Consider the following 27,643-nt stretch of genomic DNA (forward strand, 5'->3'; position numbering starts at 1 on the left):
GAAAAAAACAGTACAGTTTTCAGACATTTCTCATGTGTTTGTTTTGAGTGGCAGGTTCCTGTCAGCAATGCTAGCTAAGAAGTAACAGATAAGCAGGCAAGACCTCTGTCCCTGCAGGAGTCTGTATGTTCTCAATTTGTGTGAGGGTCATCAAATCTCCTACCATGTCTGTGCATTTTTACTAACTTCTAAAAGTGCAGGAAATGTTTATTTTGCATGGAGATCATAAATACCTTTGATGACCCACATTAGGATTGTGGAGACCTGTGGTAAATGATATAGAGTTTTCAGAGCTTTTAGACATACTGTTCTGCTCAGTGTGAGGAACTGCCAAGGTTAAGAAGTACAAATTCTGAAAAAGTGTCACAGTATGTTAGACCACATCAAGGGTTTCTGGATTAAAACAATGGTTTAAATTTGTTGATGTGAATGATTTCCAACATACGCTAATGAAAGTGAAATCAGAAGTATAAACAAAGAAAAGAAAAAAGAAAAAAGGTTTTTTATATATAAAGAGCCAAGATAACTAAGGATCAACTGGTGCAGGATATTTTAATAGAAGCTATCTATGATCTGAGTGAAGGGAAAGGAAATCTACATACATCTGTATATTCTAAGAGCTCTGACACAACACAGAGACAACCACAGTGCACCAAGTAACAGTGCGTCTAGGAACAACATCATCGTATCACTGTGCCTAACCGATCAGAAAATAAGCATTGAGAAGGGAGGTAGGAATGTCCTCAACTCTCCTGTGCTCTCAGAAGAGGATTTGTAATTTCCTCATGTGCCAGAAGTACAGGGGAAATCCTGGTTATCATCCTCGTAATAGAACAGCTGTCGCTACTGCTGTGCTTAACAGCCCCACCACCAGGGTTAAGTATTCCAGGTAAAGAGGTGAAAATACTGTAAAACTCAGGTACTGTATCACTGCCACTGCAAGACAAGCAAAATTTGCCCAATGGCTTTGTGACTCCACCCTTGTAAATCAGCTTGTTAATCATTATCATCATAGAAGTGATAAAAGCTGTTTTATAAGCCAACACTGAAGCAGTAACATTAACTACTTATGTAGGGGCTGGTGTATTTCTTTGCAGATAACATTTATTTGAAGGCACTCTCTTTAAAGACACACGTTTGCCTTGTAACCTTCTGCTGCAGTGCTAAACAATCTGTTCCACTTATTCCTCCAGTCTGATTTACATGTCAGACACAAGTCAGGCCTGGAGAGGATGGGTTAAGTGAAATCCCTAAAACACCTTGAACTACAGGTTCAAATCTCAGCTGGATTGTCCTGGCCTCTCCTCCTGACAGAATAAAATTTATGATTATTTCTCAAGGCTAGACACACACTTGGCTCTATCTGAGACACAGACACAGAATTTGCCAGGAGGCACTTACGCAATGCAAGAGAGACATGAAAAGGCCAAGAGGCACTGAGAAAATAAAAAGGGTGGTAAACGTGAAGCTCATTCACCATCCCCAATTATATAAATGGAAGGGATGGAAAGTCCTTTAATTATTGGGGTTAGTGTCACAAGCATGCCTGAAAGAAAGAAAGTATCTGAAGGAGCAGTCAACAACAGCGCACAGCTTTCCACCATCCTCTACAGCCCAAGTTTCTGCTCTTCCTGGTCACTTTCTTTTTACCTCTCCAGAAGCAACTAATCTGAACCAAGCCTTTTGCTAACAAGCTCAGAGCTAAGCCCTAGCTTCGCCTAGACATTACAGCACCAAATAGAACATGCTTCTTGGACAGAACGAAAAAGACAATAAAATCTTCTGAACAGATCGGCTTGGCTTCATCACTCTGCCCACTACCCTCCAAATGCAACAGGTGGTGGAGGACTAAACATCCACTAATCTTTCTTCACCTCCATGACAATCAAGAAATAAGCTTTTGAAGGAACTACCAATGATATCATAACAAAATGGGGCTGGAAGAACCACCTCAAGATATCTTCACTTTATCTCTCATCCTATGGCACAATCGACTGACAGATGATTTGCTTAAAAACTTCTCACCATGGAGGTTCCACAACTCCCCCAGTGCTCAAAACAGCTAGAAAGTTTTTCCTAATACCTATCTCAAATCTCCTTTGCTGCAATCTAATCCATCTCCTATCCTTGTATTTTGCAATCTGTTTCAGAAAGAGTTTCGTGACACATTCTCTTCTTTGTCGCAGGTGATCTCTGTTGCAAGCCTGAACAGCAAGAGCAGATCTGGGAGCAGGAAGGATGCAATGGTTGCCTTACCTATTTGCTAACTGTAGAACAAGCAGGTTTTTAAGCAATTGTTAAGTGTACAGGTCAGGCATTAAAATACAAAGGGTAAAATGGAATCTCCACCCCACAATGGATTTCAGCATGGTCAGGATTTCTCCCATGAAAATATGGACTTGGAGACTAGCATGCTACAATATGTTTAGCTAACAATAATGCAAACTACAGAGAAAAGAAAGGGAAAACACATTCCCTGGCTGGGAAGTTCCTAGTCATTTAGATCTAGGGAACAGACAATGCTCACAGACTGTTAATTTCCTTGAGGATTTTTTCCCTTCCGTTTGCCAGATTCTTAACACTGTGAATTCTTGTTATGAGTTCAATACACAATTAATCTTTAGTTCAGAGGAAAGGGAAATGGAAGGAGGAAGGATGATCATGAGGTTAAAGCCCCAGAGAAGCAGATATCAAATCTCAGCTCTGCCCCAGCTTTTGTGCAATATACTGGTCTGGTCAGCTTTCCTTGCTCCATTTTGACTCCTAGTCATCTCTTTCAGATTGCCTGTCTTGTTTATTTAAATTGTAAGTGACTTAAGGGAAGAATGATTTCTTAATACTTGTGTGTACACACACAAGGGCTCTTAGGGTGGTTAGAGTCACTACATGTTGCTGTAAAACAAATGAAAAAAAGCAGCCAGTAATAACGTCAGGAGAGCACAGCTCCCTGTTTGGGACCTGCCTGTGTTTGAGCTGAATCCGAATGGGCCAGCTGCCTCCAGCCACCTGGGAGGAATGAGAAGGTATCACACCATTAAGAAAAGTCCAAAGATCTAGCTTAAGAGAGGAAGTGTGTTAGGTACAGAAAGTGATTTGACATTACTAGGGACAACCTTTCATGTCTTACCAGAATTCATTCCAGGACAGGGAGAGGAAAAGCGGTGTTTCGGGTGTGGGCTGACCTGGGCTGACTGTGAAAACCCACCTTTCTTTGCTACAGCCCCTACCTTTGCCATACTATGGGCCACACACTCCCAGCTGCTGACAGTAAAGGGGATACCACCCCACGCTCTCTCCTCTCTGCCTTCAGTCTTTACTGGTCCCCAAGTGTCCCAAGGCACTGCAGTACAGTGGCAGCAGAGTGGAAGGGAGCAGGCGAGGGCCAGCACTGTTCGCCTGCTGCTGACAACAGCACTCTGTGCTGCTCTGACACACGTGCCACCATTTTGCCATTACTGGCCTTGACACACAATGCTATGTTGCGCAGCCACACATTGTGCTGCGTTAACTAATCGCTCACACAGGGCAGAGAACATCCCGAAAGGAAATGTGGTGATAAACACTACGAAGAACAAGAAAAAAACCAAATAAATCAAACCAAAGCAGAAATGAGTGAGAATTTGAATAAACAGAAATCAGTAGCTCTCTCTGACCTCCTTGCACCAGGCAATCTGCACTGGCAGCAGAGCCATTTTCTGTTTGCACTCCTTCTGAACCAGACCACTCTACGTGTTGCTGAGAGATTCGGCGTTAATGTGATATTGCACCCATGCAATCAGCCAGTATAACTCTAAGAGGCACTGAGGAGAGGAGGAAAAAGCAAAACAAGGTCAAGAGGAAATACTGCTAATCTGCTTCCCTGTCCTTACAAGTACATACAGGAGGGGGGCACAGGCAAAAATGGAGTTATACATTGGTTAGGGGAGAGGAACAAACTGGATATGTAAAGAGTTTATCCTTCAGTCCAAGCGAATTTATAGCAGAACGGGGAGAGGATGACAAGGTCCCTCCGAGCCCTCCCCTGCTCTGCTCAGAGAAAGCCTGAAAATTCAGCAGTTCTTTTTGCTCAAGCTGACACAAGCGCGAAGGAGAGGGAAGTGTCTCAGTATAAACAACATGCCTTGCAATGACTTGTGCCAGCTCTGCAGGCAGCCCTGCAAAGAGGCTCCAGCCCCACAGCTTCTGCCTTGCATCCAGTGTTTCAATCCTCTTTCCTCCTTTTCCTCCCCTCAAGGTTTCCAGGCAGCTACATGTCAATTCTGTCACACCCTGAGTTCTCCTAATCTTGTCGCAGGGATGAGTTATAGTTTGTTTTAAGAAACAGGTATTCAAGCTAAGGTTAAAGGCTGTTTTAATCAAACAAGGCTAAAAGAGTACCAGGAATCTGGCTGGTAGAGAACAGAAAGCACCTTCCTTAGCTTAAAAATATACACGACTATATGTACACACACAGGCAAACAGGCATTCATGCAGAGTGCATGCATGTACGTGTGTGTGTGTGTGTGTGTTTAAGACTAAGCAGGCAATTGCATGCACAGATATTAACTTAGTTTACATGCCTACTCAATAAGACATTATTTCATGAGTGACATCAAAAAGCTAGAAATTTTTCTGCCTCACACAGGACTGGATCAATGCATTTTAAGGCAGAGTCTTCTGAAGGACTTTAGAACAAGAAAGCAATACATCAAGGAAATGGCTAGGGTTATGCTGAAAAAACCTCTGTAAGTACAGAGTACATTTAAATTACTTTTTCCCTTTTCTCATCCAAGTAGGTAACCCTGAGAAGTATTTTATTTCTTTGGTAAATTTTATTGCTTGGGGTTTTATTCCTTGGGACATGTCCAGCTGCCTCTCCTGAACAGACATTTTATGTGAAGTACAGCACTGAGGTTACAGCCCAATCCTTCACACTGTTAACCCTGTTTTTCAGTACTGGGCCTTTCATTATTCACAGCAAAAAAGAACAAAAGAAACCTGGTTAGCACAATGCATTAGAAAAGGGGTAGCTTATATTGTTACTGCCCCTTCTAGGGGCTGAAAAAATTCAAGATCTCTGGAGCTTTCAACTCAGAAGCTCTCACAATCCACTCACAGCACTGCTGGGTTGTTTTAAAGCAAGTTTCATTCTAGAAGGCAGGTCCTACTACATTTACCCCAAGTGGTCCACGTTACATACTCACTTGGAAAAGTACCACATGTATTATCTAAGCCTTGTTGAAAACTTTGGTTTCAAGCAGAACAAAAACCAGTTCTGCTATTAAAAATATCTATTAATAATCTTGCTGTATCTCCACACTTCACCTCCAAGATTTTGACACACCTAATTAAACTTGGATGAACTTGTCTTCCTGGCTGTCACCTGTCAGACTCTCCTGGCCTGCTCTCCCATCCACAAGCCTGGATGACTCTGCCAGGCTCTGCCTGACCACAAGCCATTCATGATTGCAACTCCTTTGCCCAGCAGAACTCCGGTAAAGAGGAGAAGCTAGCAAAATCTTTGCCATTACCACTAATTGTAAGCTGAGCTGTCAGCAGTTTGAGGAATTATGCACAGACCTGGAATATCAGCTAACCTGAAGAGTTTCCTGTTCTGCTGAAAGGAGGCTCAGTGCTAGCAAATTGCAGAGAGTGACAGAAATGAGTGACAGAGGAAGGCAACACAGATGCAGGAAGCTATCTAAACTGCTTATTTGCTGTTTTGCCACCAGACATTTTAATTTTTATGGAAATACACATTGTGTATTTTTTCCCGTCCCAGGATTATTTTCATATTCTTCCGCTAATACAGTTATCACAGTCATACTTCACAGGCCTCAAAGGAGGGACATATAGATGGGTATTAACATTATGCCCTTATGGTCCAAGATACTTCTGTCTATCCACATAGTTCAAGTACATATAATTATCTATGTGCCTTACAATCTTTAATGTATTTGAATTGCACAACACATTTGCTAAAACACCAACATTGACTCTAAGACTCTTAAGTCTGAGCTGGTCAGTCACTCCTGGTCCCTTTCACTTGCAATAGAGGGAAACTGGCTGCTTCCATTCTAAAAGACATCTAAAATAGGTCAGATGGACTATCCTTCTGAAATGTTGTTTTCCCCCTGTTGACTTTAATCATGCCCAGGATGACTAGCTTAAACACACACATAATAAAGTGGGACCCACCTTACCTCAATCCCATTAGAAATGACTTGCCCTGTGTCTCAGAGAAAGCCTGCAACAGAGCTGCGAAGAGGCTCCACATTTCATGTGTCTTAAGGATGAGAACTGGACCAATGCACAGACGAACTTTACCAGCGCATATGTTTCTCACCTCCCTACATAACCATCTGTCTCACTCTTCCTCCTACCAAATATTTAAGAGCAGGGGCTGTACCTGACACGTCACTGAAAACACCTGTCACTGTTTTCAGCCAGCTCTCCTCTGAGCAATGTCTTCCAACTTGTAGTCAGTTGAACGCTGGCAGTAACACACTGCAGGACTTGCATCTTTGTCACACATGCTGGGTCACCTCTTGCTTGGGAGGCTGGGGATGTTTATCAGTGTTTTCACTGCAGTGCTGAGCTGTGAACTGTGGCTGCTCTGGCACAGATGTGCCTGGCATTTTGCTGCCCTTGCTGAGCGCCGTACACTCCAGCAGAGGACAGGGGCAGACACATCTTCAGCCATCTCAGCAGGATTTCATAGCACTCACTGGCCTGCCAAAACCCTAATTCTGTATCTCATGTGCCACCTCCCACCCCTCCAGCAAAATAAGGGCTTGTCTAAACTTAAAAGGATCTGCAGGTACAGCTACCTGGGAAAATCTCTTTTGTAAACAGAAGTTAAGCTGATACAGCTTAAATTGGTTCCCTGAATGAAACAAATGATCCCAGCAAAAAGACTTTCTCATTGATATAACCAAGTTTGCACAAATGCTTTTGTGTGTAAAGCCATAGCCATTAAGCATGGGATTCTCTGTCACACACCTATCCCAGTAACACCTCTAAAGTCAGACCAAATCTGTATTAGCCAAAAAACAGTTTTGCCAATAAAGCCACATCTACACTACTGGCTTTCACCAGCAAAGCCATGTGGATTAGTTACTCCATCCCATCACCTTCCAGACAGACACTGCTGTAGTACCAAAATCTTGTAGCACAGACCTGGTCCACTACGAGCTAACAACCTGAGATTTTTTTAGAAGCCATGTTTCCCCTCCTAGTACAACGCTCTGCAATGAGCTCACTTACATCCTCAGTGAGAGCTAGTGTCACTGAAAATCCATCGAGAAAGGCCTCTCACTTCTGTCTCCTTTACACCTCAGTGCTGAAATGCAAAAGTAAAGAGAGCAGGAAGCTAGAAAGCCAATTATACCGCCAGCAGGGACTCTCATCAAATGAAGGTTATATGACTTGCAAATTCTACTGGGGGAACTGTTTTTATGAGTGAATGAAAATATATTGTTGGACAAGGACAACACCACTGATGGGTTTAGAAGTTGTTAGGTAGCGTATTATAAATCTAAGGTGAGCATTTCTCAGTAATTGTATGAGGACTGAGTGATCAGAAGAAGTTTTAATTCTGAAGAAAAAAAAAAAAGTCTAAATACATTTCCACATCTCCTTGGAGTCTTTGTTATTGTTGGGGACTCCTGTACCAATTAGTCTAAACGAACCCAAAGTTTTGCACATGCAAGAAAGCTAGAAAGAGTGTCTCTGATCTCCTCCTCTGCCTCAGCCTAGGAAAACACAAGGGGACCCAAATTTGTCCCTGGAAGAGGAGGAAAGAGGAAAGTACAACATGAGAAAAGAGCCTGCAGAAGTGAACCAGACTTAACCATTTCCTTGTTCTTCTATGGCTTTTTAATCCTGGTCTAACAGGCTCAAATTAGGCTGAACTTAAGCTTTACTGAAGTTTGTATTTCTTCCCCACACTTCTGTTAGAGAACATTACATTTGCAAAATTTTCAACAGAAACATCAGGATTTTCATATCAGGAATGCTTCTATCCGACCAATTGTTTATAAAAATCCTATCAGAGGCTGTAATCACTACTAGATATGTCAGAGGAAGATGAAATCACTGATCCATCAGTAGGGAAAATATCTTCATAATCTCATCAGTAAGTAATGTGTCTATTCTGAAACCTTATAATCTCTTTATTTTATGTAGTGTAACTGTGGACATTCTTGTTACGGACACTTAGTCCTCTCAAGAGATGATAAACTTCTGGCCTTAGCAATATTATTGTGGCGTTAAGTTCCTCATGCTCACTATGTGTCCTGTAAAGAAGCATTTCCATTAATGAGTTTTATATGTACCTCATATTCACTGTAGGACCCGTGCTGTATTATTGTGAGAAGGGGCTCTCCTGTTCATCCTTCCTCTCCACTGTCCTTCACGTTGTCCCTGATCTCTTCCCTAATGGTTTATCTACACACAGATAGCCAGGAAAGTTGATCTGAATTAAATGGATGTCTAATTAAATGTTAATGGATTAGTTTATCTGCAATGTTAAAATGGATGAATTACACTACATTAAATCCCTGTATGGAGACACACACATTCAGAATTAAAACAGCCTTAATACAATTTAGCTTACTTTGCTTCCAAAGTAAATGGAGACAAGCCAAATGAAAGCCACTTAATTTTTGAACATCAGTATTTACATAGGCGTTCAGTGCAGTTCAGTTCATCATTTTAAATCCCCATATTTCAGCACTTCGAAGAAAACTTTTCCTGAGTGTTCCTATGTAAACAAGTCTTCAAATCATCATGTTTTTATATCTCCTATCACACTCAAGGCTTCCACCCTTGACCTCCAGTCATTTTTACTGTTACACAGATTTTTTTTTTTTTTTTTGCTGTATCTTTTGGGGGTAGTGTAACCAGAATGAAAAAAAATCCATAAAGAAGAGTCTTTATACAGTAAACATCATTGTAATACTTTTTGTGCACTTGTATATCTTGTTATTTAACATAAAAACCAGGCAAGATATAGTTACTCTGTGTGGATTAAGCACATGAGTTTTGAGCTGGTCACAACAGCCCCTTCAAGCTTCTTATTGAAAAGATCCAGTTATACTGGAATCTAGTGTAAGTAGCAAGAATTATTTTTCCTAAGAAAGGCAAGAGTCTCATCTGAGTCAGCTTCTGTCCAAATCAATGCAGTTTAAAAGCTTAACAGCTCACCAAAGCTCACCAAAAGCTTAACAGTCTCACAAAAAAGAAAGTCCCTTGTCACATGAAACGAATGGATAATTTTGAACTCCAATTTGGATGAACTGTGTCCACCTGTCACAAAACCTGTGACACCTCTGTTAGTCATATGAGCAGAGAACAGAGTTGGCATCATCGCGAGGTTTATGGTGAAGCTACCCTGGACTGTGACTGCACCATCAGGAACTGTACTGCATATAAATAGGAGGCATCATTTTCCCTAGTATACTATGTCTGTTAAAAATAGTAATTTCAGGAGGTCTTCCTCTTTAAAGCTTTAACTGATTGGAATAGCCCTGGATAAATTGGGTAACTGAGATACAGTGAAGTTTTAACAGAAGCCTCACTGGTGACTCAGGCCAGGGTTGGCAAGGAACAACTGTAGCCAGTGGGGCAGAACAGGCGAGCTGTCACACTTTTGTTCCTGCTCGTTAAAGCTGAAGGCACCTAATTAGTTATCTTGCCTGCTAATACCTCCAATGACAACAGTGACAAGAAGAGGCTAAGAATACATACCCCACGGTAATGCCCACAGACAGATCTGCTGTAAACTTTGCTGTAGTTGCAGGTGGGGGGGGGGGGAGGGCACTGGTTTGCAGCGAAACCCTGCTGGGGTGTGCAGTGTGTGCAGTGTGTGCAGTGTGGGCAGCGTGTGTGTGCGCGCGCGCGCATGCGCATACAAATAAAGACCATCACCAGCTGCCTCTTTGATTAAAGGTCAGGCCTACTCACATCTGCCCTAGGAGCATCTGGTAATCAGCAAAGGCCTAGCAAAAGCGTTGCCTCATTGGGAGTTTGGCAAGCTTCTAAAACTAAAGATATTTTGTTTCTATTCCCTCCCCCACACGCTTTTAATCTCATAGTTAAGGTCTCCCCCAGCAGAGCCCTGTCCAAACGGATGCAAATATCAACCATCTCCAGACTATCAGACAGCTCAAGTACATACTCTGCTGCACCTATAAAGCCTAGGCATGGAGCTCTGTCGCATATGGAAAGAGCTTTAAATTGGATTTCCTTTTAAAGTAGTATTACATGCTACTCCATCTACTGGCAAACATACATTTCAACTTTCTTGCACCTGAGAACACACCCTCATATCACATTTTAAAGCCCATCGCTCGGTAGAAAAGGATTCCTTGTCTTCTAGGCTCTTTAAAGAGAACCAGGAAACAAACCAGAATTGAGCTGGGACTAACCAGGGTAAGGTTGCTTATTTCTGCAGATTACCCCTCTCTGCTTTTCTAATTCACTCACCATGTCTTATCTTTCCATTAATCTTTAATAAATCTTTTAGTTAATTCCCCAAACACATACAATATACATGACAGCAGGATACAGTGTGAAAGCAGCCCACGGATATGAAGAAATAGGCAGCAGAAGAATCAAAAGGAGAAGAAACATTTAGGATTAAAAAACACCCAAACTGCATGTCAGTGGAAAGCAATGAGCAAACAGGAGAAGGCAGTGGTAAGGGACAAACCCGGGAGGAGGCAGGGGCTTTGAGGGCATTAGCGTTTCTCTGACTGTTGGACACATTTTCTCAACGGGGGCCTCCTCCCCTTTCCACTCTGGTTCCACTTTGACAAAAACAGGCAATCTGATTTCAAACTTGGAGCCTCTGAAATGTGGAAAACCCTCTCTAGGCTGATGACACGGATACGGCTAGATTGAAAAGTAAATCCAATTTAACCCTCCCCAGCAGAAATGGTAATTGAATTACACTGCCTTCAAATATGATAAGTTTGGGGCTGGGGCCCCTGCAGGAGGAGAAGGTGTCTTGCAAACACAAATAAACACAAAGAAACATGCTAAAGGGAATGGCTAAATCAATGGATAAATTGTGACTTCTACCCACCCTGCCTCCCACAGGTTGCTTGATAAGCTGCTGATTGCTTCTAAAACATCTACTACCAATGTTAGGAACCGATTAAGCAGCTTACAAAGCTCTGGGGGCTAACAGACAGGCCCACCAGGGAGACTGCAGCTCTGGAGTTAAGTAGCTTGCTATTTCATGGCTTGATTATTAAAGATGAGATAGCAGAACACGCTGAAAAGCTGTGGAAACAGTTTTAGACCTCAGATGAATGGCGTTTTTATTTTTTATATATATGGAATAATTTCCACCTTGTGGTTTTACCAGCCAACAAAAGACATGTTGCTTTCTGTAGTTCTGCAGTTCCCAGCTCTGAGACGCATTTGAACAACCTTAACTTAATGTGTCAACTGAACATCCAGAACTGACTACACAACCCATCACCCTGCAGAAAAGGCAAGGTCAAGCACGGGAAATCTCTGTGAAAGCTACTTAAACTAATATGTTTTACATATCATTGGCAATGGCATAAGATTGTGTACACAGATGTGCATAGATCAGCTAGCCCATTTTACCTCATTACTTCCTTGACTGCATCTGAGTACTCCAGCACACTCTGCTTGGATTCCCTACCCTCCCTTTTCAGTTCTTTTTGCCAAATTCTTCTTGTTTAATCTGGTATGTGATAAAATTCTGCTGTTCAGGTAGATGCGCTGCAAGCTGCTTGCTTAGCTCAATCAACATCAACCATCAATGCAAAGACGCATCTTGCTGGCACACATCTTGTGCTGTGGTTATAAATGTCACAGTAGCACTGCATGGCTTAACTTTGTGTAGTAGGCCTGCTGAAGGTTTGGGGGGTTTTTTTTGATATTGTGGTAATGCCTAGCACACGTAGTAAATAAGTGTGATACACTAGGGACTGTACAAACTCATTAAACTCCTAAAGAACTATTCTTTCAGTAAATATTACTTGTCACCTGTAGGCTGAGCCTTAGACGAGCTCCCCCCAACAGCTTTTGTCCAGATGAAAAATTTCTCACAGCAAAGCTATCTTTGCAGCCTACACTCTTCTTTCATAACCTTTTTCAAGCCCCATTTCAACTGCAGCCCTAGGCTGGCTCTCTCTCAATCCTAACGCAATGCCCCTGTTAACCCATTTTTGTATCAAACTATAAACCACAGAAATGGCTTGGATGCAGAGCTGCGTATGCTATGATTAGCAAGAGGGGAGAACATGCAATTAGCACTGAAGATGAGAACTTGTTTGGTTTTTAACATGTAGAATCAGTGGAAGAAACTTACCTGCTGGAGGTCTGCAAGAGAATAAAGATGGATTTGCTGAAGAAGATACTCTCTGGGAAAGATCCTGAAAAAGAGAAAAATGGATGTGTTGACATCATGCTTCAAAAGGGAGGCTTCTTCTCCGGGAAGCTCAATCACTCTCTCTCTCTCCCCCAAAAGACTGCAACAATGACGCCAGGGAGAGAGACGGTCAGAATTTGTAATTACGTTACCCTGTAAGCATCAGCTGCTTTTATAGCATTTTTCATGGACACTGACTATTTCCACAAGAATGAATGCTGTGCCAGTGTTATTCTCTGGCTGTCAGGTAAGTATGTATGATGACATTACAGTTGTAGAAAACTCATCCTGGGTACAAAAGTTTTTTGTTTTTTATAACAATTAACCTAGTAACAAAAACAAATACTTGAAGGTGCAGTGTTTTTTAGTAAAAGATTCCTGGGCTGCTAGAAAGCTTTAACAGTCAATTTGAGATGTGACTTTTTTTTTTAACTGAAAGCCTTATACCGGGAAAAATGTCAGTGCAGATACTGTTCTTCCAACATAAAGTTGATCTATATTGGTAGAGTTATTCCCTTTTGCATACAGAAATATCTGTACTAGCATAGACTTTGTAATGACTTATTTGAGAAAGGCGTATTTTCCTTAAATGAAACAAGATTTAAAGCAAGACCATTGATTATCCTCTAACAGACCTGTGCAGTAAAGCTAAAATTACATAAATTTGAACAGAGAATAGATGTCCTAATTAGAATCACATGCAGCAAAATGAACAACCAGGCTAAAGCAAGGTTATGGCGAAAAATAGATTTTGTAAAGGTAAGTGGATATTAGCAAGGAAAGTTTATGGAAAACATGTGCATCTGCCATGAAAATGTCAGGAAGAGAAAAAGTGCACCTAATTAAAAAGTCTATCTTTGTGGGCATGGACGGAGACACAACCAGCTGACTGTCTTTGTTTTGTATCCGCACAGAACAAACACGGCACCATGCTCAGGTATCCTGCGGAGTGGAGAATCACATCACTCTTGCAATAAAAGCTACCAGGTACATCAAGAAGAGCAACTACTTTACAATACATGTTGCTTAGAGCAGAAACCATGAACTCAATTCCTAATTTATAATCATGCCATTTTAAGGCAATGCAGAAACAAAATTCTTCATGTTATCAAATGTATGAACAAAGCTCTGCTGAAGACTGGTTTGTAACGATGGAACTGACACACCAAAAAGACCACTGGACATGTACAAAAAAGCCAAGCTACTGAAAGGCCAATATGAACTTACGTGATCATGACATGAGACTAATGAAAAAGTTCACAGGAACTCAAAGAAGGGATTTCAGAAGTTGGGACAACATAATTAGCAAAAACACAGATTAGCAGGGATAACTGTACATAGTACCAACTTCAATCTTTGACAAAACACTGACTTTAAGAAGTAACAGAGGCACCTTAGTTTATTCTGCTCCATCAACCATGTTAACTATTGTAAGCTGATGTTTTCAAAGATGCCTTGGAGAGGCTAGGACTTCTGGCTCCTATTAAAGCGAGTGGCTACAAGGCCCCACAGTTTTTCTGCACTTTTGAAAAACTCTCATCTTCGTTGGGGTTGGAGGGGAAAAGTCCTGCAAGCAAGGCACTGACAACTCTGCCACTGCCGATCTAACGGCACACCTCCGGCAGCGGGAATGTGGCCTTGCCACTTCTGACTCACCAAGCATGTAGGTCCACCCTGCCCACCTAATCCTCAGGTGCGGTCTCCCTGGGATATTGTGCTTTCCCTTTTCAGTTCTGTAGGCCCTATCATTGCTCCTGTTGGAGGTGAATGTGTTTCAGTGGCAAGCTAACTGACCTTTATAAGTGCTCTGAGGCTCTACAACACCGTGCCTTCATATTATGTTTGGCACAATGTGAAAGACGGCTAGAAAACAGTCGAAATCCAGATATCAGACAACATGCAGATTCCTCATTTGTACACAGAAGATTATTAGAACTGATTGCTAAGGGGTCAGGTCTAAACAGGATTTTGGAGCTATTCATATCTTTCAGCCCTGATAGAATTTCTTTCATTAAAGTTTTCCCACCATTCTCCCCTGATCACACAGGCCAGGCACTAGACAGTGCAGTAGCACTGCCAGGAACTGTATTATTTGCTGAGCCACCACAGTTCACCTCCTGGTTTAGCAGTTTGCGAAATTAGCTAATGAAAGATTTCCTTTCTCAGGCTAAGGAAAGTCTTTAGCCTGAATAGCCCATGAGGCAGAAGCTGTCAATGACTAACATCAGTGACTAATACCTCATTCCCCTGCCTTCCAGGACCACATTTTATTTCCTGCAAGATCTACTCCTAATAAGACTCCTAATAAGAAGAGTGCAGTTGAGGAACAAACTCATGATGGGCCCCACTCTGTCGGGTATTCCTGGCCAGTACAGGCACTGGTGACAGTCCTTCTCTCCCTGTATCAGTCCCCATCCCCGAAGCATGTGTCGGTCTGCCTTTCTGCCTTCCCAGGGTCATGTGCTTTTTGCTAGTTTACAGTAATTAGCTCTGCAGAGCCAGCATCCAACACTCCTCCTCCTTCCCAAATCTATATCCAGGAAAAGAAGTTGGCACTGCCCTCCCAATCTTCAGTAAAACACACATGTACCTGCAGAAGAAGCACTCAAGTCAGAGGAGCACTTATTTCCATTGCTATGGAGACTGAGGCATTAAAAAACTCTCAGTAAGTAAGGCTGGTCCAGCTTCAGATTCACAGTCCTTCTGTTGACCTGAAAATCACATTCTGGTTGTGGTGGGCCACAGAAAAATAGCTGAGCAGCTAGAGCTTTTCCCTTTTTTTTTTTTTTTTTTTTAAGAGAAAATGCTAGAGCAGCATTTGCAACATTTCTTACAGAAACAATTCAACTAGTTCCTGTGTGGTTGCCAACGCACGCGGAGGCACAGAGCACTCCTGGAGCACCTGACCACATCGCCAAAGGCTGAGATCTCACAGCTCCATGAGGATGAAGCCACTGAAGCGGCCTAGAAGTAGGTGGTTCAATCTCTGAACTTCCAAAATACAAATGATGTCCACTCAGCACAGCTGCAGTGCACTGAGTGGTAGTTTCAAAAACACATCTTGCTAGGCTGCAAGTCTGGGATTAAGATTCTCCTCTAGAAAACATCTACCAGTCCCATTTGGAAAGAAGAATACATACATCCAAAACTCAACTGCTTCCTGAATGTGACTTTTGAAGCCACTTGTTGTCAACCTCTAGTTGATGGAGAACAAAAGCACAAAATGCACCAGAATATCAAACTCAAACACATTAAAAAAAAAATCCTCATTATAAAAAGCAAACAAATCACTTGAAGCAGGAAATTTACACCAGCAAAGTAGTTCAGCAAGCAACAAAATGAATGACGCCCAGTTTCCAATGGCTTGCTTGTCTGCACAGGTTCTCTCAGCCTAATGAGGTGATGGCTTATTAAAGTCCTTTTCAATAGGGAGCAGACAGGACTTATTCAGTGTCTCTTGCTTCTCTACTCAGACACCTTATGTGACAGGTAAGAACTTAATGTCTTTGCCATCTCCATCCCTCTGTCAGCCGTGACTGAATTGGCCAAGGGAACCCAAAGCCAGTAGAGTACAGCAGGTGAGACAGGGCGCGCACAAACACCATATCATCGCATTAGCGACCAGACAAAATACTACATGGCGTCCAAATAGATTTTAAAATCACACTTTGGTCTAAAATCTTGACAGAGACTACAGAGCAGGCTGGGATAACTACACTTAAAAACAACTCAGCAAAAAACATTTATTTTCTGCATGAGATGGAGTTTTGAGCATGCTTGGTTTAATATAAGGCCTTGATCTGAAAAGACCAAAACATGTGCTTGCATTTGGTGTTTTAAGTTCTTCCTTAATATAAAGGCCATTTACAAACTCTGAATGGCAAATCCCCATTTGAAAGCAAAATACAAGATAATCAGTTTCATAAATCTTTTGACTGATGCTCTGCAAGGAACTGTTCGTCAATTAAAAGCATTCAATAAACAGTGTCCTTTAAGTCAAATTTTAAAACACAGGAAGAACCGCAGCGAATTCGACAGAGGTTAAATGAAAAATGTTAGGACTCATCATAATAAAAACTCAAACCTCTGCTGCTTCAGAACATGACCTGCAGCCCTTGAAAGGCAAATGGTGTTGAGTGCACGGCCCACTAAAAGCATCTCCTAAGCGTTTACGCAGTTTGGAAACTCCCAGCCCAGTTTCATCATCACTGAAAACAGAGCAGTTGTGAGTCACCAGATTGCTGTGCTGTAAACCCTGGCCACCAGTCAGGGTTAAGTTTGCAGTGAACAAACTAAGTTCAATGCTAACCAGTCCTTTAGCTTTACCAACTCCTGTGAACAATGAAATCCAAAGTTCTGTCGGTTAAAGGTCTCTAAATTGCTTTCTTGTAATGTGCTAGAAATAAAAGTAATCGAGGCAAGCAGGAAAGAAACCCACCATAGGAGATTTGGGGTCAAACTAAAACAAAGAATTGAGCATTCTCAATTTGCAACTACTACAATTTTTTGTTTGATACTGTGTAATCTGAAGTACAACCTTCAGGCAAGACAGAACCAGAAATTTCACTCGTTCCCTTTCAGATGATTTTATCAGCTAAGTATCTACACAAACAAAGGTTATCTTTTAGTGTCCTCCTGCAAACAGAGTCACTGATAAGGCTTTGCTTTTTGCATTTGAACAAAGTGTGTAGCCATGGTGCTTTGTTAACACTAAGTAATTGCTCTGCATTTAAAGCCTGTTTATCATCAGCTTAGGTAATTTTTCTCCAATGGGTTAAATACCCTGACAGCTCTGCTAAAGCTACAACCAATTAATCTGCCCAAGTCTGACACTATAACCAAAGTACAAATGCGATAAGCAGAGCAAACTCTTCTTTTGACGCTGCAGTCGAAAGAAATCAAGTTAGCTGCTAGGCAGGTGGGCACAATCAAGTCTCTTTTGTGAAAAACCTGTTGAAAACTGCTAAGACATGTAAAAAAAAAGAAAAAAGAAAAAAAAGAAAAGGTTGGCACCATGATTTCATGTGCCAGCCAGGAGGGCCTTGTTTGACCAGGTTGATAATTGCATGACTGAGCTCTGACTCATTCGTCTACTACAGATGCACCAGTCCAAAACGCAGCTGCGCTCAGATGGCCTGTCCACCCTTCTGCCGGAAATGGCTACACCCAGAGTCGACGCAGCACCTTAAATACCACGTCCATTCCTTAGCCACCACAGTTCATCTCCTGGTTTAGCAGTTTGCACCACCATCAATTTACTTTTAAAACTGGTACCAGGCTGTGAACTCAGGCAGCTGACAGGCAAGGCAAAACATACTGGTTTTTGCTGTTGCCACCAGACTGAACACGTTCTTGCCGCAGATGATGAGGAAGAGTACCTCTAAACCGCCGCTGGCAGCTGGGGCCACGCACGCCGGGGGGAGCAGCGTGCGCACGCCAGCCTCGCTCACAGCATGTCCATCTGCAGAGTCACCATTTGATCTAACAAGCGTAAAGGGATATAAGTTAATTACCAGTCATCCCAGATACGCATGGCAGGGTAAACACAGCTCTTGCTAGATTTTGTCTTGCAATTCATTTGACATGCCACCTGTTAATATAAGTTAGAGAACAGCAACAGAGGTGAGGGGAAAAGGGAGGATTTTTCCCAGTGCTGCCAATTCTTATAGTTTTATTCAGGCTTTTGATACATGGCATTTCCTTGAAAATCCCAGCTCCTGGAAGTAGGTGGGAGATGAGAACCCCAGCCTTCAAGTCAAATAAAAAGCTACTCAGGGAACTGGGACACTGCAAAACCCAATGATTCAGAAGTTGAAAGTTAAATAAAAACATTCCCCCTCCCCCCCAAAATGCTATTTTTTTACTTAATTCTTGTGGTATTTTCACCAGATTAATGACTTTTTCTTAATTCTAGAGGTTTGGCTAAAAAGGCATTTGTGAACCATTCCACATTCATGAGGTATAATTACTCTTCTGGTTATGTTCTGGGAGCAGCCATTCCCTAAATATCTTCAGCCCATATTGAGGGCTAGATTTAATATCGAGCATGTCTAAGTAAGGTGTTGTTTAATGTTGTTAATGAAATTTCACATGAGCATCCCTAAAAACAGTTATTCTTATCATTCATCAGCAATCAGAACATAAACTTTCTGCTAAAATGCAGCACACTAAACTCTTCTCTCCTCTGCAGTTACTTGAGCAAGATTACAGCAACATTGTGAAAGGCAAGAATTACTACAGCTAAAACCCAGGAATTAAGAATCACTGACATTAAAAGCAGAATGCAGAGAAATAGTTAGGGGCACACAGCTTCATTTTGAAATCAAAATAGCTTAGATCCCTCAATTAACTTGAAGTGAAATGAAGAACAAGCAAATGCTCTCTAGTCTTGCCAGGTGCACTTCTGAATCTTTGCTGCAAGTTCTGAAGTGAAAACACAGGTAATATTTAAAGTCATAGCAATCTATTCTACGAAGAAGAAGGAAAACTACCATTTTGAAAGATGCTTAATATTACTGATGTATTTGACAAGGAGGTGCAGGTGTGTCCCTGGACAGGAAAATGTTCATGTGAACCAAAAGACCAGCCTGTCCTCTGGAAAACTTATTACATGCATCTTGGCATGCTCCTCAGCCGGATGCTTACCACGGTAGAGCACTGGCTCACATGCTTTTAATCTTCCCTTGGCTTAAACAGACTGCAGTACTGCTGCCGCCCCTGGCTGCTCTGGCACATTTCTTCGATCCCCAGCTCTCTGTTCGTTACCTTTAGTTTAAATGAAAGCTCAAGGTCCACCTAACTTCCACTCTGAGCCCCCTACGGTTTTAGGGAGAGCTTTTTAAGATCTTCACCTTGCAAGGAGCCTACATGCACAGTTACTTCTTCAGAAAGACACAGGAGTTGAAGGCAGAGAGATAGTCTACTTGCAAGTGCTCCACAAACATCTTTTATTTTAGCTAGAGCAATGATTACACACATGCAGTATCTATACAGAACAACAAATGCAAGTGCATACCTCCCTACATTTCTTTCTAACCTTTCCTCACTTCTGGCTGTTGTTTGGTCTTAGGTCTGGATCCTCTCAGGATATCCAGATATCCCCTTTGAAAGAGTTTTTCTCTCTCCCTCTTTCCAATCACCTGTGCAACAAATTTTCTTCTTCTGTTGGACTCTCTTCTAACTCAAAGCCTTCTGGTAGGAAACCACAGCCTTCTGTTCCTTTCCCCTGCCCAAACTTTCCCTTTGCAGTCTACTGCTTTCCCACGCTGTGTCTTTGTTCTCCTGCTTTGGGATTTTCCACTTTCCAAATGGTCTGCCTGCTGCAAAGAAAATGGAGAAAACAAGTCTCCTTTGAGGGCTGCGCCATGACTTAATGACCTTCTGTTGTCCTTGGTCTGAAAGATGACCTGACACAGCCCCAGCTTCACATACATGAGGCATTTGGTGGTACAGTGATTGCATAAGATCAATCAGGGTTCCTGTGATGTGTTTAGACAGGTTCCCCAATTGCCACACAAATATTTTGAAAGTAATCTAGCCCTGTGTCAGAAGCGATATTTTTAAGGCCTCACTGTAGGAAGTGACAGGATTTTATTGTTTGGCATCACTGAATTTGGGCTCGTTCTGCACCGTGCTGACAGAACGACAGGCTCAGCCAGGACCATGCGTCTGCAGCACTGCAAGGGTACCTCTAACTTGTTGCTGCAACAACCAGCTCTAATTTGGTCTTCCTGTAACACACTAAGTAGCAAAACTCCAGTGCTGGATACATTAAGTAAAACTAATAGATTGCTGTTCTGGAGCTGACAGACAAATGGTATCCTACAGAGGAGATGAAGAATGATATGGGAATTTTTCCCTAGTTTCTCACTGCTCTACAGGAGGTCTACTTCCAGATAGAGGGCACCGGAAGGAGCACAAACATGTAGGGGAACCTCCTGCAGGAGCAGACAGAACATCTACGTTCTGTCACCATCATCTGTCTACGAATATCTGAGCAATGTAGCTGGGAGAGCAGAGAGCCCAGAGAGAGCTCTGAAGTTGACCTGGTTTGGCCTACCCTACAGGAGACATGAAGGTGCCTGAAGACTTTCCAAAAAAACGCTCTGTCAGCTCCTTCACTAGAAGAGTCTTCGACCCTGACAAGAACAGAGGAGGACAGACTATGGCACAGGGAGAAGTTGTTAGTGTTACTTATGTCTAGAGGTAAAGAGAAGAAATCAAAAGCAGAATGACACATCATTTAGAGCGGCTTCCCAGAATACCCTAGCTGTTTAATGGAGCTGGGGACTCTTTCTCTCCAAACTATTTGGCTGACTCCCTCCTCTTTGCTTGTGCCACTCGGCCATCATCACACAGGCAGCCAGCTGTGCTGGGATCTGCACAGTTCCACTTGCACTAACTACATTGGCTCTAGGCTTCAGTCTTGTACAGTTCTCTCTGAACAGCACCCACATGAGCAGGGCAACCAAAAGAAGCAAGAACTTGTTGAGTAAGGACTGTTGAGGCAAATTATGTCTGTTGTAATACTGAGGTGACAGCCACAGCAAACTAGGCGTAATCATGCCCCTTGTAAAACAGGGTGCTCAACAACAGGCTAGGAGCATCAAGCCGGCTATCTCAGTGGTACTCTGCTGATATGCACTGATGGAGGGTTTGATTTCACCTCTCAGTCAACTCTGATTTCCTTTATTTTTTTTCCCCTTGCAAATGCATAAAGAGTTTAGAATCCATATGTGAAAATAAATCATTATTAGTGATGCAGATCATTTTTACTTTGTGCCTTCTAGCTACTTTTAGGATATCTTTTGCTTCTCTTCCTTTCTTTCTATGTGGTCACTTGACTCTTAAAATTCACATTATGGTTCAGCCCTGAGTAACTCTGCTAGATGACAAATTTTACAAAGTCCCCAAAGTACCTATCTATGGACACCAGGCATTATACAGTAAATAACATTTCCACATTTAAACCAACTGGATCCTGAGCTAACCTGGTTTATAGCCATCTGGAATTCTTCAGAAAAAGCGACTTGTAAGCACTGTAAACAGTTTTGTCTTCCCAGAGGACACCAAGAGTTTCCAGATTCACTGACATCTTCATTTTGAGATCTGGGTTCAAGAGCAAGGTATAGATTTAAAGAATATTATAATACAAATAATATTAATAAAAGAAGCCTCCAAGTGATCTGCTTTTCCCTAATAAGGCAGGCTCTATCAGTGTCCCTAAGGCAGTAAGGTGCCAATACAATTAATCAGTCTGTTTTTAGTTCTCCTTAGACAGCAATATTAACAGTTTGTTTCAGTCTGTTTATATGGGTCTGACAGGCCTTCAAGATGCTGTGTTCACTTGCTTGTGATTAATAGTCATTCGCATAGTAAGGTGAAGACCAAGCAGAAAAAGAATGTTTTTAGAGCAGGACAGATAACTGGATTCTCTCCCCCAGACTTTCATTTCTAACTAGGAAACAGTACTAAATTTAGGAATGCTGCCTAATAGTATTGTTTTAACTCCCCCTTTTCTTGCAACTTGCCCATGTGAAGAGCCAAAGGGAAATTTAAATCACATACTTTCTTTGTTTACTTGTCATTTGTGCTCTGTAAAGCCATCACACTGAGAGTGAGGGTCCACATGCTCTGATGCTACATGCAGAAAGCAAAGCCACTGGAACCAGTTTAGAGCAAGGAATAGCTGCTTCCAGGAAACGGACTTTTCTTCCTTTACACCCCTGCAAACCTCTCAGGGGAGACCTCGGGAACCAATCGAGTACCAAAACCCACCCTGACAGAGGCTTCACAATCCAGGAAGGAGCTGGATTCTAAAGTTTATTTTGTGCTTTTGAAACATTCCTTCATTGGCTTTTACTGGATTTTTACAAGTCCTACCAGATTGGACCTGCTTCCTCGGAACAAAAGCAACACCCTAGTATTCTCGCCCTTCTTGGGCTGGGGTTCTTCTCGCCACCCTACGCAGAGATCAGCTGCAGGCACACAAGGAGACCAAGTTTAACTTAGGGTTATCGTGAATCAAACAAAGCACCTCCCAAACAACAGCGGCTGCCATTCAAAGTCTTCTCAGCTTTAATCTGAGACAGTGTTAAGGAACCCTTAAATAAGAAAAGGGAGCATTTCCCATACTTCCCTCTTCTGTCAGTCTGGGTGTTTCATTCTGACAGAGGGAGCAGGGCTCCAGCGGTGTCCAGCCAATACAACAGAAAACACAATCACCCAAGCAAGAGCCATGAAACTGGAGGTGACATACTTGCCTACACTGATTCTTCCTCTTCTCTCTTTATGATAACCAGAGTTGGTGTTAAATGCTTCACTTAATATTTTAATAACTTATTTCTCTTTGGGTTTTTTTTTTCCTAAAATACCACACACACACATTTCTGTGCTATTTTTTGTCCATTCTCTCTTCTTCTCTCCATTTCTTCAGCACTCACCATCTCTCCCTTTCGGAGGCAGGTTTTTGGGTTCCCCCTTTGTCTTGGTTCCCTCAGTAACTCTTCTTTTCCTGAGAACCCTCCCACTATCTCTTTCCCTCAGCTCTGGCTCTCAGAATCTCCTCCATTCTCCTGCTTTTCCCTCTTCCCCTTGTCACTAGTCCATTGATTTCTCTGTTTAGGCCTCCTTTGATCTCTCCTTTTGCTCTCCTACACAACTCCCTTCAGTCTCTCCTGTCTCCTCCTCTCTGTTTTAAGGGCATTCTTTTCTTCAGCATTAATCAGAAGGCATAATTTCTTTTCTATCACTTTTTCTGAACAGCAGCCTTCACAAGTCTTGCTCTCCTTTTAGTTTTATTGCAGTTGAAGAGGACGGTATAGGAAAGTTATTACAGCTGAATAGCAAGACAGTCTGCAAGATAATACCAACCCTCTGTGATAACAGAAAAAAATCACCCTAATTTTTAAAACGCTGCAAGCTGTCCTATCAAATAATAGGAATTGAGCATTAAGACACACACAAACACATATCAGCGTGCCGCGGATCTGATACAAGAGCTCAGTAGTGCTCTCCAGAAACCTGCTGCTATATCCTTCTCTTAGATGTTCTTGAGGTAGCTATTCAAAGCAATGACCTAAGTTACCTGCTGAATAGCAGACTTCATCATCACTCCTCTTCCTGCGAAGAAAACGCTGGTGCATTCTCCTCCCCCTCCCAGAGAATTCAGGTCCCCTGTCCTTAAAACTTCATGCTCAAAATACAGCCACCAATGCCATCTGCTTTCTTATCGTTTGACAGCTGAATATTCCCAAACAGTGGCTTTCCTTTTTGCAGATTTGCCTTACTTGCAAACCTGGACACAAATGCTTACAGATGTGTTTACCAGCAGGACAGCTGCATGTGCCTGCAGCCACTCACCCCACAGCACGGCATGGGCACAGCCCACTCCCCGTCTCTTTAGGAGATCCAGAACAAAAGTAACTTGTTTTTTTTAAGGTCACAACTGTGGCTTGATGGTTGCAAGAAGACTGATCTTTTTTAGCTCATTAGGAAAATGCAGCAGCGGCTGAATGGACTGAGTTACAGCACTTCCACAATGAATTTCATTTTTTATAAACCTACTGTTTCCCCCAAGAAAAACTCAATATGAAAGGAATAACAAACAAAATGCCTTCTCCTGTGCTATGACCATGTATTTTCCAATAAAGAAAACATTCAGCACAGGCATGCCACAGATGGAGAAGATGGTGGGTGAACAGGAGCATGACTGCTCTGGTGTCATGTAACTCATGAGTTGCGTCATGTGCCAGGGGACTGCATCTGGCCTCCACCTTCATGCGAGGTCACATCACCGAGTAGAGCAGAAGCGCAGAGGAGGGAAGCAGGCTGGCTCTGGCCTCTCTCACATGTTGCCACCTTGTGAGCTGGTTCAGAGGTCCTGACAGTGGCTACCACACTGTGAGTACCTGAGAGCCAGACAGTGTCACAGGGAGCCTGAGGTGTCACACCTGACTGAAAATACTCATGCAGAGTCAGGAAGCCTGAGGAGTAAAAGATGTTCAGGCACAATGTGTGACCCCTGTGCTAACAGTTGTCAAGAACAACTTCAGGCATTCAGGCCCTATAAAACCTACTGGAACCATTTTCTTTTGACAGTAGATACCCAGCTGCCCAAAGAAGTCAGGTAGAAGCACAGCGTCTTTCTAAACGTGTAACACCTTCAGAATTGGACTGTGGGAACAAAAAGGAAAAAAAAACAACAAAACAAAGAAACTATATCCTTGTGCTGCATGTTGTCCTTGGTCCTTACCTTCTACGCAGGTCTTCAGCCACTGCTGCTCTGCAGCTGAACAAATAGGCCCGGAGAGATTTTAGCTGCTGTCTCAGGCGGACAACAGTTGCCAGAGGTTCAACATGCTGGTACAACATGGGATTTTCCTGTTGGATGTCAATCAGTGGTTCCTCATACACATATTCCAGGAACTCTTTGGCTTGCTTTGATACCTGAAAAATAAAGCAACCAGTTTAGCCAGGCTTTCCTCCCAATTCTTTTTAAGTGGCTCTTCTCCTCTGTGATCTGTCAGTCATTCTCTGCTTCTGAAATGTTATTCTGTTACCAGATATAGATGAAGACAAAGCTGAAAGAGATCCAGCTGTCTCTGCTTATACCCAAGTCAAACTTCTTCAAGCCTATCAAAGCTGAGTGTATGAGCTAACTGCTCATCCAAAGTACAGTGATATTTTCAGCCACACACATTTTCACTGCAGGGTAACATAGCATAATAGATGTTTTCCAAGTCTAGAAACTATGATCAGTAAGGTTCTTCCCTGTTAATATTTTTATGTTCGTTTGTTGTTTTCTTTTGGGCAAGAAAGCAAAGATCAAATAAGTGTGACATTAGAAAAGAAAAAACAAGTTTGACATTAGAAAAGGAAACATATACACTACAAATCCAGTTGTACTGTACTATCTCAGGGTATAGAATTCCAGTGTACTGTACTACTTCATTTCTTTCATTGTTTGCTATAGGGTTAAAAAAAATAATATAATCAGAAGCACATCTATCAAGTTTTTAAAAATACAGATAAACAAAATTGGGTTTTACTAGTGTTACTCATTCTCAGTATTTCATCTGCAAGAAAATTTTCTTATGCCTTTTTCATGACAGTGCTCTGTCACATCTTCACCTATGAAGAGCTACTGTAATCCTAATAAATTAATGGGACTTTTATTCTCACTAGAAAAGATACTCCTATTTCTGAGGTGAGAAGGCCAAAGTCCCTCTCATTCCTTACTTCTGCATTTTATCACAGCTGGAAAAGAGAAGATGGGATTATCTGAAATGAACTGCAAATCACTTGAAACTGTGCTATAGAAATACTATGTGTTCTGCAATTCAATTAGTCCTCCTTTAAACCAGTGTTTACACTGGGGCAAGGGAGGGATGAATTAGGCTAACTATGCTACCTTTCATGCAATTAACACAAGGAGACAGGGCACACCACAGTCTCCTCAGATTTAGGAAGTTATTTCCCTTCTGGTTCTGTAAGATAGGAAGTAGGTAAAAGCCATATATGTCCATACAAATAGCAGCACTTCCAGTAACAGAGCAACTCTGAGACAGGAGTTACTAACTATCTACAGGGAAAGCTAGTCTTAACTGTAACCTTTTCACAATGCATAATAATAATATAATAAATAATACCCAGGACAGTATTTCCACTAACAGCTACATAGATAATACAATGTGTATTTTTAAATACAGTAGACCATAATTTCACAGACTTCTCAGGTCCAGAAGCCATATTAAACACATCACTTATTTCTATAAAACCTTCCACTCATTTCTCCCCCCATCCCTTTTTTCTTTTTTTCAAGCAGTGCATGTACAAGGAATCAAGCTGTCTGAATGGAAGAACAGACAACATACCGTGTAAGGAGCAGCACAGACAACTTGGATTTGGTGGAAAAAAATTCTACAAATCTCAAATATGTCAAGAGTTCTAACATTAGCAATGTTGATGTTTTATTAGACCCACTAACTGCAGTGCACAGAAGAGAACGCAGTTAAACAACCACTTTCAAGCTGCTTTTACAATCATTAAATGATTCAGCTGTACTATCTCACCCATCTCCTAACAACTGCTGTATCTATAGTAAATATTATTCCTCTTTCACTGATGGGCAAATTAAGCCACAGATTCAGTGATTCACCAGGAGCCACATGAATGCTCAGTACGGCCCCAGCACTGCACCTCCCACCAAGGCGTCATTCTTCAGCCCTGCCCTAGGACCATCAGCATGACCTGGGTCAGAGCAACGCTGCTGCGCTTACTTACCTGCTGTGCTAGAGGAAAGCCTGCAAACGCCAGAGCGTTCGGTACAAACTTCAAGAGCAGTCAGGGAATAGAGTCCCAAACACAAGAGGGTTTCCCGACTTCTGTCCTCTGCAGGACCTATCTTTGACAAAGAGCATCTATTCTCCATCATTCAGTGCGTAGCCCCATGCCCTATTTATTGCACAAATCCAGATCCCAAAGGACAAAGTATTACAGTGCAGCTCTGGTGGCGTATGGTCTGAGCGCAGCTTTTGAGAGAAGAGGAGAGAAGGGAACCTCTCTCTCTCCTCGCCAAAAAAGTACCTGAGGAGCAGTGACTACGGGCAAAGCAGCTTTGCCCAACATCCCTGGCAGGCAGGTAGGTCTTGGTTCACTCTGTGCATGCCTGACATAGGCACACAAGTCATGTAAAACATTAACTCACATAACCAACCATGACAAAGTTACAAGAAGCTGAAATGAAGTCTTATAATGGGAAGGGTCAGGCAGTCATAATAATTCAGCTTGCTACCAGCCAATATATTAGTACATGTATTAACATACTTACAGTCCTCCCATTTTATTGGAGAGACTAGATCATCTCATTAAAATAAAGCTAGTAGGAATGGGAAGATATAAAGTGTGACAGGCTTTTAGCCTTTAATGTCACACAAGGATGGATGCTAACATTTTCAGACACCGCTTTTCTAGAGGCTGCAAACTTGCACTTCAGAATTCAATTCACCAGAAGTCAGCCTCCCTTGAAGCCTTCTGGTACAGGAAGTTCATTTCCTGCTATGTTCATTTGGCATTCTGAACAAGCTGCAAGCCACCAGAACCAAACTGCAATACTTACTGTTTTTTGCATGTAAACAGGGAAAACAGTTGGCATAAGCAAAAGGAAGAAGGGATGTTCCCAAGACTGCCTCTTTCTTTTCCTTTCACACAAACACATGAAAAACACAAATATGGAAACAGTAGAGAGACAGG

At 42.2% G+C, this 27,643-nt stretch overlaps 1 protein-coding gene across 6 annotated transcripts in view; it reads right to left on the reverse strand.

Annotated features, from left to right (window-relative positions):
* PLEKHM3 (pleckstrin homology domain containing M3) overlaps positions 1-27,643 on the reverse strand; it is a 129,030-nt gene that overhangs the window by 62,308 nt on the left and 39,079 nt on the right. For all 6 annotated transcript variants that reach the window (XR_010884531.1, XR_010884530.1, XR_010884529.1 and 3 more), the window contains exons 5-6: positions 24,645-24,838; positions 12,332-12,395 (exon numbers count right to left, since the gene is read on the reverse strand). Coding sequence is in view for 2 of the 6 variants with exons in the window: in XM_067298816.1 (XP_067154917.1) it covers positions 12,332-12,395; positions 24,645-24,838 (258 nt within the window). In the remaining 4 variants the exon portion in view is untranslated. The remainder of the gene's footprint in view (positions 1-12,331; positions 12,396-24,644; positions 24,839-27,643) is intronic.

This window comes from Apteryx mantelli, chromosome 6, assembly GCF_036417845.1.
Source record: "Apteryx mantelli isolate bAptMan1 chromosome 6, bAptMan1.hap1, whole genome shotgun sequence".
NCBI classification, from domain to species: domain Eukaryota; kingdom Metazoa; phylum Chordata; class Aves; order Apterygiformes; family Apterygidae; genus Apteryx; species Apteryx mantelli.